At 39.3% G+C, this 22,290-nt stretch overlaps 3 protein-coding genes across 13 annotated transcripts; 1 reads left to right on the forward strand and 2 right to left on the reverse strand.

Moving 5' to 3' along the window:
• Positions 1 to 1,181: 1,181 nt before the first annotated feature.
• Positions 1,182 to 21,780, reverse strand: LOC103697451 (thylakoid lumenal P17.1 protein). Of its 11 annotated transcripts, none has more exons than XR_015984374.2 (6): positions 20,555 to 21,780; positions 20,448 to 20,484; positions 16,683 to 16,755; positions 16,355 to 16,438; positions 12,845 to 14,234; positions 1,182 to 1,528 (listed from the first exon to the last, which is right to left on the reverse strand). XR_015984374.2 is itself a non-coding variant. In XM_039126028.3 (5 exons), exons 1-4 carry the CDS (start codon positions 20,855 to 20,857, stop codon positions 16,405 to 16,407), a joined length of 447 nt encoding a protein of 148 aa, XP_038981956.1. In that variant the 5' UTR covers positions 20,858 to 21,780; the 3' UTR covers positions 1,182 to 1,528; positions 16,361 to 16,404. The 11 variants fall into 11 exon arrangements, 4 of the variants coding, with proteins under 4 accessions (XP_038981956.1, XP_089786613.1, XP_038981955.1 ...); XR_016407594.1 differs by having other exon boundaries at positions 16,739 to 16,755; positions 20,555 to 21,779; XR_015984368.2 differs by having other exon boundaries at positions 12,845 to 16,438.
• Positions 1,551 to 6,276, reverse strand: LOC148715101 (Cytochrome C assembly protein). The gene is given in 4 exon segments (XM_088721078.2): positions 1,551 to 5,888; positions 5,891 to 6,074; positions 6,076 to 6,110; positions 6,216 to 6,276. Coding segments are annotated over 4 exon segments (510 nt in total). The 5' UTR covers positions 6,274 to 6,276; the 3' UTR covers positions 1,551 to 5,655.
• Positions 6,609 to 7,038, forward strand: LOC120110592 (uncharacterized). The gene is given in 3 exon segments (XM_088721077.2): positions 6,609 to 6,810; positions 6,813 to 6,926; positions 6,929 to 7,038. Coding segments are annotated over 3 exon segments (426 nt in total).
• Positions 21,781 to 22,290: the final 510 nt, after the last annotated feature.

The raw sequence follows: 22,290 nt of genomic DNA on the forward strand, positions 1-22,290 counted from the left end.
AAGGAGTGCTAGATTAAGTCGATGACGTGCAAAGGTGATGGTGTTCCAATAGGACTCTATTTTGGGATCTTAAGGCTATAAATTCGTGGCCAAGGACTCTGGGCTTGAAATAACAAGAGAGAGAGAAAGACAAAAGATGTGAGAGATAGATAGGAAGAATGTTCTCTTGTAAAAGGAAAAAGGTTGTTTCTCCTTTGTTCGAGCAATCGGTTTGTGATTGACTCGGAATTGTGTTCTCTGTTGTAATTGTTCTACTGTAATAGATTCGGATGGTTTTGTGAGGACGCAGGCAAATATTTGCCGAACCTCGGTAATTCTGGTGTGTCTTGTATATTGTCTTCCATAATTTTTTGCTTTGTATTGTTTTTCGACTTGTACATCAATGTAAAATCCTATAGTTCAGGGCTCTTCTAGATTCTCTACTCCCAACAACCCCAACTATAGACTCCAAAGTTAAACGAATTTCAATATTCAGCATCTTTTTGATACACGGTAGACTAACATAGGATACACTAAAAAATTTAAGTTCCTATTCTAGACCTATAAAAATTCTGCCGTGCTGATTAAAAACTTATTTTATAGATGGAGCGTGGGAGACTTTATTTGAGTGTGCGCACTAGGAAGGGATAACTAATATGGTCATATAGGGATTTCATCACAGTATTTGTAGTCCAATGGATAGGATAATTGGTTTTCAAACAGTGGGCCCGGTTTAGACTCCCAGTCTCATGCCCTGCCTAAAGTGGCAGGGGGACAGTACCATCTGACACTAAAGTTCGCTGGTCATTTCAGTGTCATTCTAAATCCAAAGAACAGAATGGCTTCCTCTGTTTGCCCAAATAGCAGTTAGTTGTATATTGTGTCTTTAACCATACCACTTCAATCAGAAATCAAATATCATTCTTCAAAAGAAAAGCAAGCATCATATCTAGGAATGTAGCTGAATCCTGATGTCAGTTCTAAAAGTTGAGAACAGTTATAGTTGAGTTGATATATTTGACGTTTACCGAATTAATAGAAGCATAAGCTATTTGAAGTAATGTTTTCACTTCTGTTGTCATCCCGCTGTACACTTAACATGAATTTCAGAAGAAGTTATACTGAAAGTACGAAATATTCTGTGGAGAATTCTAGTAAAGCAAAATAAGCAGGATCCTCCCAATATCTAACAAAGAAGCGGGTTAATTCCATGTAAAGAATTATTTGATAAATTTACCAGTATAATCAACATGCACCTACAAGTAGGAACATCAATTACAACCATAACATGTGCAAATTTGGTTACATTTCTTCCATTTGCCTCTCTTTGGTCCTCTTTTGGCTGCATGTATGAAACAACTTGAAGAATGTTTGAGCCTCTGAGGAGAGAGTAACTGATGCATAATCAAGTTGAGACCTGTTTCTCAGCAGATCTTTTTGGCTGCAGGCAATAGATGCTACAAATTGCAAGTTAAGATTAATGATCCATCAACAGCTTACAAACGCCTGGAATATCCAGAACCACCGCACTTTTTACATAGTATCAGACCTACATGAAGTCACCAAGCAATCAGAGACCTTGAGCAACCATACAAATTCGAGTAAATCTATTAGCTATAGCTCATAAATATTTCAGTCAGTTGAGCAAGACAAGTAGCAAACATAGCTCATGGTAACACAAGACACAAGTTCGCAAAGAGTATCACGAATAGAGAGGATCACCAAGGAAGCATTGTGATCCAAATTATGTAGCAAAGCAACAATGGAAGAAGCCAAGTATCTTAAACAGTCTGAGCAGAATAAGTTGCCCACTAACTTACAGAAATTAATTAACATCTCAGGATATTAGAGGAGGGGCAAGCTATAAATTAATCTAAGCAGAAAGCTTGAACACTTTCAAACTGAAACAGTTTGCTTGGAAATCCAACTAAACTTGCGACATCCTGTATGTTTCTACACATAATATTATACATTATCTATTTTATTGATTTTATTTTATTTGTATTTATTCTTATGTAAATGTAGTTAATTTTGTGTTTATCAAGGTTACAAAGAACTAGTTGCATTAGACTAGAACTTAAAATTTAGTGGTACATACTGAGAGTTCAATAAAACAAGTTTTGATTGACCATAACTCAAAAACTGTGTAGAATTTTTAAATAACACCAATATTATATGAAAGTAGACTTCAGGATCTTGAGGACAAGACAAATTTTGGCATATTTGGACTTAAAATAACCAAGTTATGAATTTTTGAAGTTGGGCCTACTGTGCAGACCTGTTATAGCGGATTATAATGGGTTAACGGGTTATCATTGAACCCAACCTGATATTTTATTATTTTGCACAAATTGTAAATTTAAGAGAAATCCCAGGAAAGGCTATTTTTCTCTGTGTTTCATTGGAAAAGAAGGGGAGGAACACTTGGCCACTGGGAGAAGAAAAAAGAAGGAATAAAGGTTACAAAGGATTCAAGGGGAAGAACAAAATCTTGGCCTCTGAAAGAAGAAAATCTTGTAGAGGTAACATATGCATTGTTTCATAATTTATTGAGAGGATTATTCTTCTGATCTTTTTTTTTTTAAGAAAAAAGGGGCTTCAGCTATTAGGATTCTCCAAGTAGAAATTAGATTGGTACCTATTGTAGGCAATGCTAAATGTATTTGGTTGGACCCTTGTGCTGGTTAACCAAAAGTTTGATTTTGTAATTATTTTTTTTTATCTATTCGGTTAACATATAGAACTTTAAATCTGGAAAGTACCAAGAATTAATTCTCTTTCTAAGATATTATCTTATATTTATTTGGAGTAGTTTTCTGCAGGGTAGTATACCTGAAGGCTGAATAAGGATTTCCTTTTTGTACCTCAGCTACACAGAATATAAACCAAAATTTTTATGGAGTGAAGGCCTCTATGCCAATTACTCCCAGATTTAATTAAATAAAAAAAATTTATTTCTAGGCCAACTTTTCAAGCAAACTTCTTTGGTACCAACAGTGCAACTTGTAATAATAATGGACTTAATCATTTTCATGTGTAGGCATTGATTGCCTAGAGGCCTAGGGACTGTTTAAGATTGTGATGAATCACCATTGGACATAGAAAGACTTACTTAAGGGATGCCATGATGAGGGATAATAGTAGGTTCGCCGTACCGGTACCGAACCCCGTATCGGTGCCACACTAGGATAGGCATACCGAGTGTCGGTACGGTACGGTATGCGGTACGCCAGACGTACCGACAATGATGTACCGATACCGGTACCCATCGGTACGGGTACGGTACGTCCGGTACCGACTGGTACCGACCGGTACAACATACCACTCATAATACTTAAAGTAGTAAAGCTAGTTAGTTTGAGTAGGCAATTTTAATGCTATTTAATGAATATAGTTTTAAATGATTCTCTTTCTAGGACTTAATTGAGAGCCATTTGAGCTTATTTGGAGGTTATCAGTAGCTAGCGTACAAGAGAAGTAAGAGGTATAATTGGATATTCATGACCATCTATTCTTTCTTGTTTTCTCAATGTGCTTTGCTCTGCTATGCTATTAACAATTTACATCATGTGTTTATATTAAAAAATCAGATTTGTATATGAAATTCTATAAATCTATAAAATTTTTTAATTGTCAACTTATTTTTATTTAGTTTGAGAATTTTAGATCTGACATCTTATTTATACACTTGTTAATGAGACAATCAAAACTAATGCTCATAATATGTTGTTACTTAAATTTTAGAACTTTTTTATACAAGTTAAAGTGATTTCAATATGCTTTGGTGTTTTGTCTATGTCGCAAATATTTTGAGGTCAAAGTTATATACATGACCAAGGTGGGCTGAATCGAAACCAGGGCATGTACTAGTCAGCTATCGGTATCGTACCGTAGACACTTGTTATGGCTAGTCGTGCCAGTTTCAAACAGGCATGCAATTCTTTTGTTTTTTCAAAGACTTTTGATATTCAATGATGTTTTGCGAAGATTTTGAGTGATTTAAACATTAATTTGATGTTTTTTGAGGTGCTTTGATGTTCTTTAATATATTATTCCTTTTTTTAATGTCTTCTGTCTATAAAATGACTATAATTTCAATGATAAATGTAATTAAAATGTAATTAAAGTACGTAAATTATTATATTCATAAAGAAACTCAATAAAATAGAGAATGCAAAGTTAACTTAAATACATACCGGTATCTAAAATCTTATGGAGTAGCAATATCTCTTGTTGATGTCAAGGTCATCTTCGTATGCAGGGGACTTAACCCAATTCTCTATCCACATGCCCTTCGGGTTCTGCAAGCCTGTCGGGCCACTATAAGGTACGTAGCCTAGATATTTCTTGTACGTACTGTGGGTTATGGTGTCACTTTAGGAGGAGTCATCTGCCCGATACTATAGTTGTGAAGCAATCCATCCGAATATGCCAACAACAAATTCTGACCTGTAAGGTGCTTCAGGCTCCATAGGATAGTAGCCACTGAAAGATGTCGTGTTCAAAGCAACATATCCATCAAGGAAGTATCTGACTTGTGGGTAATTGGATCCCATATAGGATTCTAAACTTGATACGTCGAGGGATCTTATCCCACGTACTATGTCATCTGTAGCAGCTTCGTATCCACCACATCATCGAGGACTCCATCTTTTGCACGCAATGCTATTCTCGTAGTCTCTCAGTCATGCACCATAGTCCTTGTCCTACATGACATGAGTGAACTGGGACTATGCGGTGAATTGAAGACCACGCTAGGGCTTTGAGCCATATGCGATGGTCTAACATCTCCCTAGCTACGTATCATGACTACTAAACATTATGAAAGTCATATAACTGCTGTATAGCTAGAAAGCATTCTCCTCCTATACTTAATTATATAGAAAGCAACTGGAAAGCCCATACAGCTGTTATGCCTGCAATGAACCTGCTATGAAAACGATACATCTGTTCTCTACTGACCTGTGGCTCTACCATTTTTAGAGAAGAAAGAAGTCACAACACAATGGAAAGCTTAAAAGAACAACTACTTGATAAGGTGTTGCTAAGAGACAATACAAAGTAATAAAGTAGTTATTCCAGTAACACACTAGCTATGCTATGAAAGTGAATGTATAGGCCTCCTTTCCCATACCAAGCCAAGAGAGCATCCTAGTGGGCCTCTTTGTTGGCGGTGAAGCAAGCAAATGTCTCATTTTGTTCATTGTGAGGTTAAGAAAGGGAGCCAATCTGCAAAACAATTTTTCTCTATGAATTGGACATTTAATTTAGGTAATGCCAAGGTTGATTCACCAAATAGAATGAAAAGGGTGTGAGTCAATCCAAAGACTGGGACTTTTCCCTGTCTGGCCTGATTGAACCGCTCTGCCTACTAGGCCTAGCTACCCCGCAACTTACCGCTTGAAAGCCCTATCCTTGGCTACCGCTTGCTTCCTCACTTCCCTTGCCGCTACTAGCTTTCTGGCTACTGGACTACTTGCTGGTGGCTGAAACCAGCTTTCTTGGCTATGCTACTTTGCTACTTGCAGGACTGTTGCTACGACTACATGCGTATACAGTACAGTGGCTTGGAAGCAAGCTACCTCGACCATCTTTCGAAGTTCTAAATAATATACTGATCAAAGTTCCGTCATAGACTGCTCTACATTCAGGGACACCACAGTGACTTCCGAAGTGCTACGGGCAGGATGAAATCCGGCAGCTAATTGCTAGTTCTGAATAACCAGCCCAACAACAAGCTAAATTCTTCCATAACATAACGGGGTGAGGTTGAGCCGAGTGATGTAGGTGCACAAGAGTACTTCATGCCACAACCATCTCTTTTTTATGGGTTCCATAGACCGATGCCTGTTGCTTCATCAAGTAGTAAAGATTCATAGATATGCATGTAATTAGAAGGAAGAACATCTTCCTCGTGTATCGTCTGTAGCAGAACTATGAACAGGAGCTAGCAATCCAGACCGTATCGAAAAGGTTCCCGAGACACAGCATGGAAGAGTTAAAATATTAAGAAGCGAGATCCAAGAATGAAGAAGGGGTAGAATTACTGAATGAATACGAGATGTGGCTAATACCCGAGACATAAAAGAGGCATTTTCTATGGGATTCCGAAACCACCAGCCACCCCGACCTAATTCATGATGAGCCCACCAACTTGCTGGTGAGATGCCTACGGTTAAAAACAACAGACATGTCAAGATCTAAATTTGAATTGGTTTCTGGTCTTGGTCAAATCCACTGTGTTCGCATCAGTGGTCCAACAAAGAGGCGAAGTCGTGGTCTCTTTCTTTCCATTACAAACGACACGCCTCACCTGCTCCCTCCCCATGTCCATTAACGCTCCTGTCTAGAGTGAAGAGAAGACGAAAAAGCGTTGTCGAAGCAGCATGAGCAGGCTTCTATTGCTATGCAACAATAGAGCAGGTGCACAACCCACAAAATGTTTGAATGATCAGGTAAAGAGCAAGCTTCTTATATGGGATCTGACGCATCCAGCAGAGCAAAGCAACCTTCCATTCTTTTCGGCGGCATCCTTCTACATTGGTGGCGAGTGGAGTGCCACAATTCCATTCATCATTTTTAATCTACATAATCCAAAGCCCATAGCACTGGCGACGTCTCCGACATAAATGCGAGGAGGATGTATAGCTGATAGAGGATCTTGTGGAACAGGATTTGATTCTGCAAGCAGTTTGGTCCGAACGAAGAAATTTCGAACAAAAGGATCGGAACTCGCTGACATGAAAGGAGAGAAAAACAAAGCAATGCCAAGATCTCCATCAATCCGCAGTTCTTTGATAGACGAAGCTCTCTCTTTTTCATCTCGTGCGCAACACCCAAAAGAGCAAAGCTCATTTTTCTTCCAGGGTAAAGCGGCACATACAAAAGGACTGGCCCATCAAAAGTCCAGTTCTTTTGCGAACAAAGTTCAGAATCAACAAGGATTCGTAAACAAAGGGAGTGTACAACTGGGGCGCAACCCCACTTTTTTGTTGGAGAGATAGAATGGAGTTCTTCACGAAGTTCGAGACAAAGGAAAAAAGAAAAGTTTCTCTATAGCCTCTTTGTTTTGAGACATTATGGCTTTGGGGTCGACCCCAGTAACAAAGAAGGAATCCATAAAAAAATGGGATCCAACACCATAATTAAATACTACCCTCATGATTAGACCGTGTCCCTGAAATTTTATAAAAGAAAGGTGCATTAGCGGTTAATACGTTGTAATTGGATAAGTTGTTTAGAAAATGAATGAACAAAAGTTGAAGGAAAGGAATAAGAATGCACCAAAATGCAGGTATTGCACCAAACGCTGGTTGTTCTTTCTTGTTGTAAGCAAGGTCGATGGAACCGTCCCAAACCACCTAGTTTGGGATGTCTCGAGCCGTACCAGCAGCGGACTGGGATGGTTCCGGCAATGAATCGAGACGTCGTCGCCGGAGGAGGAGAAGGAGAAGGAAAGAGAGGAAAAAAGAGCGAGTGGGGAGGAAGGCCGGCGGAGGGTAGCGCCCAGGCAGGAGACGGAAGCCACGGTCAGGTCTCCTATTTCATTCGAAACAGGGGTCCGACCGCGGCCTTCGCCTTCTACCCTGGCACCGGCCTCCACCATCCTCTGCCGACCTCTCTTCTCCTTCTCTCTCTCTTTTCCTCTCCCGTTCGCCCTCTCCCCTACCTCCTCTACTGTGTCGGTACAGGCCCGGCCCGACAATACGGTGCCCGGTACCGGCACAATAAACCATGGTTGTAAGTGAATGCAATGAAAGATCCAAAAATAACGAATAATGAGAGAATTCATTTATAGACATTCCATGCTTATTTCCAAATTTCTGCTTTGTTATTCCCATCATCCGGTAACCACAGGATGATCCCAATCTCCTTTCAGTAATAGATCTTTTTGATATGTCTCAGTCTCCACGACAAGGACAAAAAAAATGCATCGAGTCCTTTATCAAGAAAGTGGATGAGCATGATGGTCCCTATATCTCTGAGGGGTGTACCACTATAGTAGTTTTCAAGTCAGCTTAAGAGAGAGCTCGGCTCAAAAGAAAAAGTCACTCTCTTTATTCTTTGCTAGTGGAATGGAAGCAAGACTCTTTCCTATCCACTTTGCCGAGGAGAGAGAACTATCAGATAACTCATGCCAGATAAAAAGGTGCAAAAGTCCACAGTTCCTTAAGGATCCTGTAAGCAAGTAGGTTCAGATTGTCATTTAGTTTCAATTTCTTCAGTCTCCCAAGTGGGTCCACATGCAACAAATAAAATTTGATTTGCCTACTACTCTGACCTTGCCCCTAAAGGATAAGAAAATTGGACAAGAGTGAGACCAATCCAGATGGAGAGTCAGTCCTTCCTTCCCATTCTACGCATGTCAAGTTGAAGAAATGAATACATCTTCATTCTTTTGCTAGATTACATTCTTAAGGTTTTTTTACCCTTTAGGACCGACTACATCACAACAACTATCCAAGGTGGTATGCTCTCTCTGCTTGTGACTAGAATATAAGATCCACGAATGCTAAGCTCTCCATCTGCAATGCCTATAAGATAAGCTATCAATCTATAGGCTTTGCACTATTCACTTGTTATGTTAATAGGGGGCTGTTCGGTTCAATAGGAGCCCTACTTCCTTCAGTCGCAAGCAAATAAATCCCCGCCACCTTTCATCTTGCTTTTGTTACGCAAGACACCAACAAAGAACCTTGGCCCTCTCGCTTAAGGGTTCGGTAATTCAGTAGGGCTTGCCTTGATGGGCAACTACTTGGTTTTACTTCTAGGGCGACCTTTAGTATTTCAAGAGTGAACAAAAAAGCCCACAGAGCTTGGCTCGAGATAGTGGCCCTTCCACTTTGGTGTAGTTGTTGAAAGTGTAGAAGCCAATCTGAATGAGAGAACTGGCATATTCTTACTAACTAAACAAAGGAAAGCATAAAGACTCAGTCCCTCATGCCGAAAAGAAAGGAGAGAGCTTAGAGGCAAAGGATGTAGTATTTCATGTCAAGAAACCTGTCATATTACTGATTGAGCACTTGGTATGGCAGGAGTAGATTGACCAAGGATGTGATTCATGCATACCAATGAATGGGGTCAAAACGTTTAGAAAACCTTGATTTTCTTTGTAAACAAGTAAGCAAGAGAGGGTACTCGTGGACCGATTGAAACAGCAAAGAGAAAGAGCCTTTCCAACAAATTCGTGGATAGATGACCAAAGAAAGAAGATAAAGACTTGCTGACAGATCAGAAGAAAGAAGAGTCTAAGACCGTTCTCCCAATTGAATTGCAAGGGATGGATGACCTATACAGATAGATAGACGAGAACTCAAGGCTAGAGGCTACAAGTACTTTAATAACTACTTAAATAGATTACCAGAACAAAGAAGGAAGCAAGGGAGAGCTCTAAGTTGATTGAGAGAGTTGCCACTCCCAATGACAAGATTCAAGAAAAGCAGGAATGGGCAGATCAGGCCCAAAAGAAAACAAATTATTCCATTTTTCATTTATCACTAGTAATCACTCTATTAGAGGGACTGAACAAGCTTTATAGAAAGAAAATCAACGAAACTTATTCCATAAGTTTTTTTTTGGACCAGGAAGAGATGGAAGATGGGCATTAATTACACATGATAGAAAAAAGGAAGTAGACAAAAGCGGAGGATGGAAGAAAGTTCAAGCAAGGGAGAATGGAATCAGACATAAACCAAGGATGGAGAGGCCTTAGGTAGTAATTGAGATGCCTTCAATTCAGACAAGAGATGACGCACGCTTCACAAGGAAGCTTGGAAATGGCATACTTATTGCACCTGGCAGTAAGAACTCGAGTGCTGCTGCTGCTATAGGGGAGATTTTTGAAAAGACGGGAAGTGCTATTGGACCTAGCTCCTTATCAGTTGATACTGGAGCCTTATCCAATTCCAAAAGGGATTGATTCCCGGGAAGGCAAATGCTACCTTGACGGAAGACTTTACTAAAGTTCCATAACCTTGAATGAAAAAATAGATATTTCGATATATCATTAATGATAGAACTATTCCTTTACTGATTGGCAGGATATTATTGAAATGATATTCCTTTTTTTTGCTTGCACCTAGTAAAAGGAGGATAGATCCTTAATTATTGATATCGAGAAAGCAAGGATGGTATGAGCGCTTGCTAATGTCAGCCCTTTGATTGCTTACTTCGCTATCCAAGCTGGAGGAGAATTTGTGAGAGTTTCTAGATGAGCAAGCAGGGTTGGAGGACATATTACTGGAGGAGAGGATATATTGAATGGAAAGAACGAAAGCGACGTACATACTGGATTGACCCGCATGTGCCAACTACTCTACTTCCCTATTTCTTGCTTTTTCACCTCCTCTTATTGGTGCACTCTTGCCCCCAATTCACCGATAGAGAAGAAAGAGATAAGCAATGGCCGGACTAGACCAATGAAAGTGGACCAAGGTTTTTATTCATTAGCCAAGCACGCCTATTACAACAACTCTATTACAGAAGGGAAAGCGATGTGCCCTATTGACCAGCCGAAGAGCATCCTTATAAACGAATGAATAGGAAGCTGTCCTGGTCCATATTGCTAGAGTTCTGTTTACTTCACCCCCCACGTACTCCTCTATTCTTATATTTTCATTCCATCTCTAAGCTTCCCCTTTAGTGCCTGCTGAGACTTGTTTCCTCTCGACTATAGTTGAATGAAAGTTTCATTTACAAAGTGTCAAATAAATTCTTTTATTGAGTCACCATAGTGCATTCCCCTACATAGTCTTTAGAGTGATTCCTCACTAAGAAGGATTGCAATATAAAAAAAAGAATTCCAAATTGAAGATTTCTTGACCTATATACGATCCAGTTCTACATCTTAGCGCTGAACTAATGAATAGAGATTAAGCTTCACTTCGCAAGTCGGGAATGGCATCATTTATTAAAAAGTGCTAGCGTTAACAAGAGATGAGCTAAAAAGGTGGCCGGGCAGTTGACCAGGCCCTACCACATGTAGACAGCAAGCAAGAGCTGTGCTGGCTTATCCGAAAAACGAAATTCTTTCCACGCCAAATGCTACTACCTCTTTGCTAAGTACAGAAAAGCTTGACCAAGAAAAGCAAGCAAAGAAGTAGCAAGATACAGAATATGAAGGGGTGGTAGAGCCAATGACCAATCAAACTACCAAATGGTCATTCAACCTTATAGAATTAGAATTGCTCATTTTTGTTTGATGTAATGGAAAAAGAATGAACCAGTTTGTTAGTTTTTGTTCTATCACTAGACAGAATGGCAAGACAAATAAAAGTCCATTATTCCTTGTCTACAAATATCAAAAATTTGATGGGTATGAAGTTAAGACCAAAATCTCTTCTTTTCGAAAGAGCATGACAACTTTCATTATATGGCCAGATCTTGGTAGGGAAATGGGGCCTTCCGACCCCTTAGGGCCGAGTACTTGGGATTAGAAAGAACGGCTTATTCTACGTTTTAAAAATGGAGCTTCACAGCGATCCTCAAATTGGGACGAAGAGAACCAGCACCTATTAGAGATTTTGCCCTACTACAGCATGGTGGGAAGATGGAGTCAATCTCAAAGGAAGGCCGCACGTTTGTAGGAACATCACAATTATACGAAATCTTAGAGTTGTTTTGAGTTAGATACTATATCTCGTCCCTCAGATCAATGAATTACATGCTATCTTGATCGGTCAGAGAAGGAAAGGAAGAAGATTACTCTTTCAAAGAATGATGACACCCTAGTTCAATACAACTTTTTTAGAGTAGTTAATACATTTTTTAAATAGTCTATACAGAACCAGAGCCTTACATCCCGCCATCATTTAAATAGATTTTTTTCCTAATGGGGGAGTGCAACAAAACGAGAAATGTGACAAGTGAAGTCAAGCTATAGAAGAAAGCTTCTTTCGATTCAGCAATAGGTGCAAGTCCAAACTCGTCAATAGTACGAAGCCCGATGAGAGAAGTAAGCACAGAGGCCCATTCTACCTTTAGCCTGTCCAGGAAAAAAGAAGATCAATACAACGCTACTTTCCAAACAGTATTAACGAGTGTTTTAGATTCAAGATCTGCGCGAGAATAGAAAGCAACAATGCTTAGCGGGCTTGCTCTTAGGTAAGCCACTGGCTTTGGATCTGCCTTGGGACAAGATAAGAAGAGACTTTTGGTGTGGAAAGTCGAACCTCATTCATAAACTTCGACTTTTGTTATCCTATAGTCCTGCTGGAGGAATGCCAACAATTCTTCGTGAAGAACCACTCACTTAGAGTTCGGTGCTGCGAGAAAAGCTATGGTCATAATCTACGGCCCAATTTTCACCAACTTCAAGGCGGCATCTTTCAACATATCTTTCCGCCTATCTTTCTTATGATGCCTTAGTGGATGAAAGAGCTCATTATTCTTTTACTCTTCAATATTTCTAGCCCAGTGGAATGACACTACTTTGCCTTCTGCTCTTATTGGTTCTGGGACAGACCGTCCTTCCCGACGATAGTTGTCTCCAATTGATCTCTATGCTTGGTCCTGGACACACGGTATGCTTGGGTGTGCTGGTTTTATACCGACACACCCATTTTTTTTTGAAGTTTTTTAAGTTGATTTAATTGGTAATCAGTCTTTTTAAATTTTTTCAATAATTTTAAGTCTAATTTAATTTTTTATTACTATTTTAATTTTTTTATATTTTTTGATGTTTCTATGATCCCAGTTTAACCTAAATGATGCATCTTATTTTTTTAAAATGGTACAAAATAAAAAATGATTAGTGAGATGCTGCATGCTACAAGAAACAACATGAAATATCCTCAAATCAAGTAGTGAGGCAAAAAATATAAAATAATATAATCAATTACACATATTTAAAGTACAACATACATACCAATATCTAAAATTTCGTCAAGTGACGATGCCTCTCGTAGATATCCAGATTATTAGCATAGTCAAGAAGCACATCAGCTCACCCCTCTAACATTGTAATATTATATGTTTATCCCATAAGGAATACACTCTGACTTGTAAGCACTCTCAGATCTCTCATTGAAGCTCTGGCTCTGAGAGGTATGCTCTGGCTGATAAACTAGTTGATAAAATAGCTGTGAAGGAGCCTATTCGAATAAGCTCGTAGCAAAATCCAACCCACAAGATGCTTCGGACTGCGTAAGATAGTAGCCACCGGAAGATGCCTCAGACGCACCATATTCGTATCTGTATCCATATGAGTTATAGGCTACTTGTGGCTGCGGATAATAGGATCCAGTATACGACTTAAAATCTGATATGTCTATAAATCCTACTCCACGTACGAGATCATCTACAGCTGCATCGTGTCCTCCTGAATGACTTAGAGGAGCCTGTCTTCTATATGCAATCGGATCCTCACGAGCTACCAGATCATGCATTGTGGTCCTATCCTGTATAGCATGCATAAATTGAGAGTTACTAGTGAATCGAAAACCACATTGTGGCTTTGTCTCATAAATGGTAGTCTCATATCCTCCACTCTCTCTGGCCAACAGATCCATGACTACTAGAACTGCTGCTTTTGGTCTCTGAATCTGAGTGAACTGGCTCTTCCTCCACACTCTCCATTAAGGGTGCAGGTGCTTTTTATTTTTTTTGGTGTGCTGGGCAACTGTCTTCTTACCTTTGTACCACTCGCTGCCTGTTTACTCTTTGTACCACTTGCTGCCTGCTTATCCTTCGTGCCACTCTATGCCCACTTACCTTTCGTGCCCCTCACTATCCGGCTATGTTGGAAGGATGTATGTCTTCCTTCTGACTAAGTCGACCGGATAGCGTAGTGGTCTCGTCTAAGCATCTCTCAATCATATCTCTGAGAGGATGTCTCGGATAAGGAGTCATGTGGTAACCGGCTTCTCTGTTGCTGTGGCTAATCAGCTACAAAGATGCGTGAAATATTGCTCTCTGTCTATTGCTTAGTATTGACCCTAGCCTCGTTGGCTATGAAACTAGCTGGTCATGGAGGCGATCCTCGCTCATCAAGCTCCGACTTCCGCTGCTGGCCTACAAGCCATTCGATCATAGGATCATCCTTATCATCAACGAAAGCACTATGGATTAGATCTGCGTACTTTAGCTCTACTTTCTTTTGAATGCACTTCAACCTTAACCTTAAATTGTAGTGAACATATACAAGGTCATTGATGTGCTTCTATGTCAACAGTTTCTCTGCTTGCTGTGGATGAGGGCGAAGGTGGACTAGTTGCGCTCACAGCCACTCGAGGAGACCATTTGGAATGGATAGCTAGCTGCTTAAAATTTTTTACGGAAAAACCAAAATCAATCTACCATTCAGCTATAAAAATATTGAAAAATTATATATAAGATAATATCATATTAGTAACCATCCAACCACAAGTAAATATCCTCTTGATGTGTAATATACATGATTTCATACTTTTCTTACTTACGATAGATTCCGAGACTCCAAAGCTGTCAAGTTTCTTTTTAAATATCTTGGTCTATAAAAAAGAACAATATTGTAATATATTAATAATTGAAGATACCAATTAACTTATATATGCCACTTAAGTTTACTTACCTCTTCTAAACATAGAGCCGCGACTTCTGGATCAAGATCCATCTTGTAAATCACATTATAAAGAGCGGCCAGAAGTTCTTCATCTATATACTTTTTGAGGCTCGTGGGTATGCATCAAAAGCTACTTATTTCTCAATTTTTTTCAAATTTAGATCCAGGCCACTATGTGCATTATCGCATCAAATCTTGAATAAATGGATACCAAATTTTGCTGGAGAGTAGCTTGCATGCCCTTAAATACACTTCTAATTTTATTTTTTTATATTTTTATTTTTAATACAAATATATTTTTAATACAAAAATATATTTTTAATTTTTAAAAATTATATATAATCCAAAAATTAAAATTTTTTATGTATCGTGTAGATCACCCATACATACACAACATATAATAAAATCATGGCCAAATCAAAAAATTTAGCATGATCTCTCCTTATTTTGTAAATTTTAAGTTATTTTTTCAAGCGAAAAAAATAGAAGGAATAAGATAGGAAAGATGAGGCACGCCTTATTTAGGTTTGGATCTTCCTTCAATTATGCTGAATCAGTGTGATTTTACAAATTAAGAAAAAGGAAAAGTCGGTGGAACTTCCAAAACAAACTATTGGGAAGGTCTTCGGCCTTTCCAAGACTTGTTTTTAACAAAAGAAGCAGAGGGGGAGGGGGCCCGATTTCGAACTAGATGGTTCGCACCAAGTTCGAATGGTTCTTGCCGGCTCAGTCCTGTTCGAGCATTTTCGGTCGGTTCGAAACCGTACCGACTGGTTCAGGGCTGGAACCGATTCCAATAGGCAAACCAATCCGATTTCCCACCATGTCGATTCGGTAGGGGCCGAACCAAGTGGTTCGGTCCGGTTCGGCCTACCCTAGCTTTGATGCTCCATTTTGCCCCAAATTATGGAGAGTTATGTGCCTTATTTGGTGGGGAGCCTGTTTAAATGTGTGCCCTAAATCAAGGGATGCTATGCACATGGGGCCAACCAATACGAGTCTGTTTTATACCTAGTATGTGGATATTCTGGCCTAACTCTATATTTATTAATATATAAATAGTAATAATTGGGTGAATTATTTGAAATTGAGTCCTCTTTCAAATATTGAAGTAAACTCCAGCACATTGATAATTACTTGGAAAAATAAAAATAAAATATATTTTGATGTCGAGGTTTCAGTCTTTTAGCTTGACTCTATTTGGTGCATTATAAATATTTGCCTACTATTCCCTATTATCATAGACAGATATTAGAGATAAGGCTTCTAGCAACTGCTGTAGATGAATAGCTGATTAGATTGATAAAAGGCTGCTTGGAAGGAGATTGGCTTCATATTTTAGTTTTGTCAACAATTGCAGAAAATGATTATTTCCTTGTTTTATCCTTTGTAGTTTTGGAGAGACAAGCTATCTTTCTATGAAGTGTTTAAATTGAATTTTGGAACTGAGATTCCTGATGTAGCAATGATTTCAGCGATAGCTTATAAATTGAGGACTTAGTAGCTTTAATTGTTTTTCCATTTATATAGTGTTGAGAAATTTGATAGTTTGACATTGAAATATAAAGTTAGATACTTAAATATTTTGGAATATTAATTATTTTGGTGCTTGAGTTCTTGATATTTAATTTCTGGACTATTGGTGTTTCTGGTTCTTGATATTTAATTATCCATCTACATTTTGTTCCTGAACACAAAACATATTGAAAAAAAACTAAAAGCAGGTCATGTTAGTTGAAGATAAATGAGTTTGGAGAGTAGTAGCGACTCATTTGTAAGTCATAACTATGTTGCTTATACATGGAGCAGCAAAAAAATTAAGCGAGAAAAGAATACCTGCACCTTTGCAAACCCGACAATCAACTAACCCAGTTTCTTGTCTCATTTTACCATTGTTGCAAAAGACACACTTTGTGCCACCTATGCAGAAAATAAAAACATCATTTAGTTCCTTATTCATATGAAAAGCTTGAACTGGCTCTCAATGTAGGTGATGTGAATTATAATGTCCAGTATGGTGCAAAATAGTGCAAGACCATTTATTTCATTTACTTGAGCCAACCCATTAGGACAGACCAAGAGGTAAAAATCAACTTTTCACTCGAACAACACTTAAAAGTGACTGATGCAAGATGAACTATATTCAACACTAAGCATGAACTACCTCATTGTGTTATCTGCTGATAAATGGTGATCGAAGTTGAAAAAGATCATACGTACCACATTGATGCAGGGATCTGCAGCATCATCATTGGAACATATTATCTTGGATGAGGCTAATGCATTTTTCACAAGATAAAGAAAAAAAGATAACAACATAATCTACCCCACATAAAAAACTCTGATTGTCATGTCATGATATCTACACATAAGCAAAATGGAAAAGGGGGAAAAAGAGGAAAAATGACAGAATGGGAAATCTTCTCAATCTTTTTAGGGAAATAGAAGAAACAAAAAGTTCTCCCTTTCCATCTACAATCCGGAGTTTCCAAGTGAATATCTGCCCCATTCAGAAATCCAAAGGCCCAGGCACCTCTCTGTCTGGCTCCTTCCTTCTTAAAATTATAAAAAAAGTTCAAGCAAGCAAGAAAGAAAGAAAGAAAAGAAATCTTCTGAATCATTTCAGGAAAATGGAAGAAACAAAAAAGAAAAATCTCCCTTGCTGTTTGCGTTCCTGATTTTCCATGAAATCATCCACCCCATTCACATGTCCAAAAACTAGCCTTGTCTCGGCCTCTATTGTCAATTCATAAATGTTAGGGCATCTTATACTTAAAACTTAAAAGTCTTGTCATAGACAAAATGGTCAGTGACTCAGTGGTATGGTTCTTTGTTTCACTTAGCTCTGTCATTTCCTACCTTAGTTCATGTAGTTTTCTTTTGCAAGCAATCCCTATAAAAAAAAATTCATTATTAGAGCTATGCAAAGAGCATATAGAGAAAAACAAAGGCCTATGGAAAACATTTATTTCTTAGTACCATTATGCTATAGAAGCGAGACTATATGTTTTACAAGATGAAACAAATACAAAGTTCTGATATAACAACAGGATGTGATGATTCATAGCACGCTTAAACTCTCCCATCTCACATCATATGACCTTCCATTATCAGATATAGCCAAGTGTAATTGTTTAACTTAGTTACAACTATTCTTTGCTAATTTGGATTTGGGCCAACTGCTCAAGGAATAGAGTTTCAGTCAAAATGGTTGGCAGATACCATACTGGCACCTCACTGGCATCGAGCAGAGCTGCATGCTAGTGCATGTGTTAGTAAGGTGCACTTGGTGTCAGTGCATGTCAAGCACTTGGACTATACAACACAGCAAGGCATGTAAATGCCAGTGCCAAATTTATATGACACCAACACATGGTACCTTGACCCTTTCATGCCTTTGGGTACTATGAAAAAGATGTCATCAAGTTGGACACAATTCAATCTGAAAGAAACAGAGAAAGTTGATATGAAGAAAACATAAGTTATAATGGAGGATAGGATGAGACTAACCAAGTTCCAGTCCCAGCAGGAAGAATTAATGAAAGAATTATGGGTAAGTCAGAAAAGATACTATCAAATAATAATTGTCATGCAAGGAAAACATGTATTTAAAAGAGAATGAAATTAATATTAGAATCATGACTGACAAGGTAATGGGGTTAAATATAAATAACCAGCTTCAATAACCTTTATCAATCTTCAATATTACAATATAGATATGCTCAAGATGTTATATATTACTTAAAGTTATCAGAGAAAGATGGATAAAAGAAGGCTTATATGCAGTCAAATCAGTCTCTGGTTTGGCTGGGGCTCATGTGTTGTAACTAAAAATGAATAAATTAATTAAGGATTTATGAAATGCTTAGCATATGATGTAAATACACACTTAATTTCATTACATATTAATACTTCTTATATAATTTTTTTAAGCTTCAAAGAATCTGGTAGAAAAATATGACTAATGACTTTAAGATAATGTACATCATTAGGTGTTGATACACTCATATAATATTCCTCCCTTAATATTTTTATGGTCTCATAAATTACTGCATCAACGGGCATGCTAACTTGACAAGACTTGGGTTGCTTTGCTTGAATTGGGTTGTCAAACATTTTTATAACTGATTTAGCAAATTTGTCCATGTATTAGATGTGTACATACTGTAAAGTTTGTCTATATTTTAAATATAGACATATAGTAACATTTATAAACAAAGTTCGCTATCTCGGACCGGAACCCGTATCGGTACCATCTTATTAAGGTGTCAATATGCTTGGTACAATACCCTGTTTAGCATATCGAGTGTCGGTATACTCCCCGCACCATGTACCAGTTTAATACCAATATGGTATGGGCGGTACGCTCCGAAACTGATCGATACAACAAACCTTGTTCATAAGAATATTTTTAAATGAAAATATCATGGATATAATTTTACATCTCAAAGGATTTATTTAGTAATAATGCAAATGGCACGAGTTTTTAAGGTAAGCAAATTGATTATAAACAAGTGTACTAGTCAGATGATAACTTTGATGTAAATTAAACATCCAAAATATAACTTATACTTGAAAATACAGTATGATGAATATGATGAACTACAAAAGATTTGATTGATAACGAGCCTTCTATTTGAGCCTCCATCCTCCTTTGATCTCATGAATTACCGAATGGGAGGGCATTCTAGTACTTTGTAAATGCAAGAAATGTAAAGCCAATGCAAAATTGGATCCACATAATTATCTGATTGTTGAGAATTAAATTCTGGAGCCAATGCAAAAGTGGATTCTAATGTCAGGGATAGGGAGTATCTTAAACACCCACTTGCATATTATGTAGCACATGACATACGGATGTAAGATTAATAGTTAGGTTCAAAGTAGGTGATATTGGCCATGATGGAATATGGTAGCATTAAAATAAAGATGCTTAATCTACAAAAGGGATATGAGCACTTCAAGGCTGGTATGCCTGTTATCTGGAGCCAATTAATTCACTGTTATCCAGAGCCAACTCATGCACTAACATAGCAAGTATTTCCACTGCCAGTTCTTTTTCTCAGCATGGTGATTGTTTATCAGAAACAGGACATCAACACAATAAACAATAGTGTTAAGGAGTTAAACAATTTTAACTGTTCTAAAAGGAACACCTATATAGCAAAGACAATCTTATTCATGCAGGTCCTGCTATGTTTGTGATTGCATGTTCTCTGCACCATCACATGAATTAGAACCACTCTCTTATGGCTCTTCTCGTCTAAAAGTTTTATAATCAAGTATTTTCTTACTTCTAATAAAATGTCAGATAAGACAATCTCAACCCACCATTATTAAATTTCATTAATGAATTTCGAATACATTATTTATCACTTTTCCTTTACCCTTATTTTTGGAGTTGGAGGTGGGGGGGGGGGGGGAGGTGGACAATATGGAAGAGGAAGAGGGACCAATGTCAGCATGTTGATTCATGATACTTCACAAAGGAATCGCAATGTTAGCCAAATGAACCAAATACAGTAATAATCTTAAGGATTTATAGAGCAATAACATATCCATGCTTCAATGCCACTACAGCTCTCATAGCAACACCCAATCAACAAAATAAACAAAGAAAAGAAAGAGGGAAAAGTATTCTTAATTTGCGGTTCAAATTTTATCTGTATAACACTAACATACAATTTGCAAATATAATAGATTACTAACATCATGCCTAGATTCCATCTCGATTTCAAGAAAAATAAGAGAGGAATTCAGCAAGAATACCCTATCATTTCACTTTATCTTAGCCAAAATTTCACCTAAATGAATCACATATTTGACACCGGAAAACACTATGTTTCTCGGCTTCCATTAAAAAGTTGGTATTAAAAACTCATAAGCAAAAAATCGATATGGAAGAATTAATAGGATAGAAAGATCTCACCGTTGCCAGCACACCTCTCGCAGGGCACCGGATCCCCCTGAAACAATTTAAGTTTGTCCAATTAAACAATCTTAAAGAAGAAAACAAGGGGTATAGAGAGAGGTCACCTTGAGACCAAGAACGAGGGACAGGGAGACGGCGGCGAGGACAGTGGCGGTGACGAGAAGCGTCTGGGTGTCTAAAGGCCTCTCTTCTCCGTAGAAGAATGCGGCGGGGTGGGAGAGGGGTCTCGGGGGTGCGGTCACCGGTTTGGAGGAGGAGAAGAACCGTAAGCCGTCCGGTTTGGCGAGGTGCCCCGGGAGAAGCAAAGAAGAGGAGAGGAAGGTGGAAGGAAGAGGAGGAGGAGGAGGAGAAGGAGAAGCGGAGGATAAATAGGAGAAGCGGCGCGGCGGAGAAGCGAAAGTCGCCATGGATAGGGCAGTGAGAAGATATAAGCGCGGAGCTCTGATGAGCGCTCGTTTTTTCGGTTGAGCTCGGTCCTGTCACCACCCGGTTCCCCAAACCGCACGTCCACCACTGAACTGGACTGCAGCGATAAACAGCTGTAAAGAGTCCCACAGGAAAACGGTCGGTGATTGACCATTATTCTTCGAAGGCGAAGGAATCGAAGTCCTCAAAAATGCGGCATCCAAAGAGAGTAGTAGTCGCAGGTAACCCAAGGGAGGCGACAGTACAGGTGGGAGAGCCAAACCGTTCCAGAGGACGAGATTGCTCACTTGCGGCAACGGTTCTCAAAGGTGGTGGTACTCGCCGGTGAAGACTGCGAAGGTATTTGTGAACGGTGGGTGACGTCTCTCATCGGGAAGTTCTTGGATACCGGTTTGTCGTTGGAGTTTAGTCGATGGAAGATCAGTAAGGAATTTAAGATCATTGCTCTCTCTCTCTGATGGTCATCTGTTGCTCCAATTTGCTAGGATCAGGGTTAGGTGGGGTCGCACGGTCCTTAGGTAGTAGTAGGCCAGGTCTTGGCGCTCGAGCGGCGGAGACCTGACTTTCGATCCAATTTAGATTCCATTAAGCATGCTGCAGTCTGATCCAATTTAGATTCCATTAAGCATGCTGCAGTCTGGTTGCGTCTCGCCAATCTTCAACTGGAGCAATAGGATCGGAAGATGGTTCTGAAAATAGCAGCAGCCGAGGGCACCCGTCTTCGTTGATAATTGCACAAAGCAGGTGGTTCAAGGTGGATATTATTATTGCATAGATTGACACTTCAAAATCTCTATGCCCTTGGGTTAGTGGGCCGGCCTGAAGAGGCCCAGGTCCATTGGCATTCAAGTGGGCCTCGTTGCACGCGATGGGGGTGGAGAAGAAGACTCGTTGCTGCATGCGATGGGGTGTAGAAGAAGACTCCTCAATGGGTAGTTCTAAATACACCCCCCCGATTGCTCAGGACACCCCCCAAAAATTAAAAAAAAATTAAATACTCTCTACACCCCCCCATTTGCTAAGGACACCCCTAAAAAATTAAAAAATCCTAAATTACCCTTCACCCTCCCCACCCCCTCACCTAAATTGCTCTCTACACCCCCCAAACCCCCCCCCCCAAAACCCCGCTCTTCCCCTCCAAAACTCCACTCCAGCCGGCTTCTCCCTTCCGCCCAAAAAACTTCGCCTCAAGCACCTCAAGCACCTCGCCGGCGGCCAAACACCCTCCGTCTCCCCCTTCTCCCTCGCCCAAAACCCCCCCGTTCCCCCTTCTCCCTCTCGTCGCCGGCATTCTCCCCTTCTCCCTCTCGTCGCCGGCATTCTCCCGGAACCACCTCCCCGGCCATCTCCCGAGCAACGAGCACCTCGCCGGCGCCTCCACGACCACGTCGAGGTAGCTCCCCGCCCCCCCGCC

The sequence above is a fragment of the Phoenix dactylifera genome, chromosome 1 (genome assembly GCF_051530095.1).
Source record: "Phoenix dactylifera cultivar Ajwa chromosome 1, Ajwa_hap1_PhDact_Kaust_v1.1, whole genome shotgun sequence".
NCBI classification, from domain to species: Eukaryota; Viridiplantae; Streptophyta; class Magnoliopsida; order Arecales; family Arecaceae; genus Phoenix; species Phoenix dactylifera.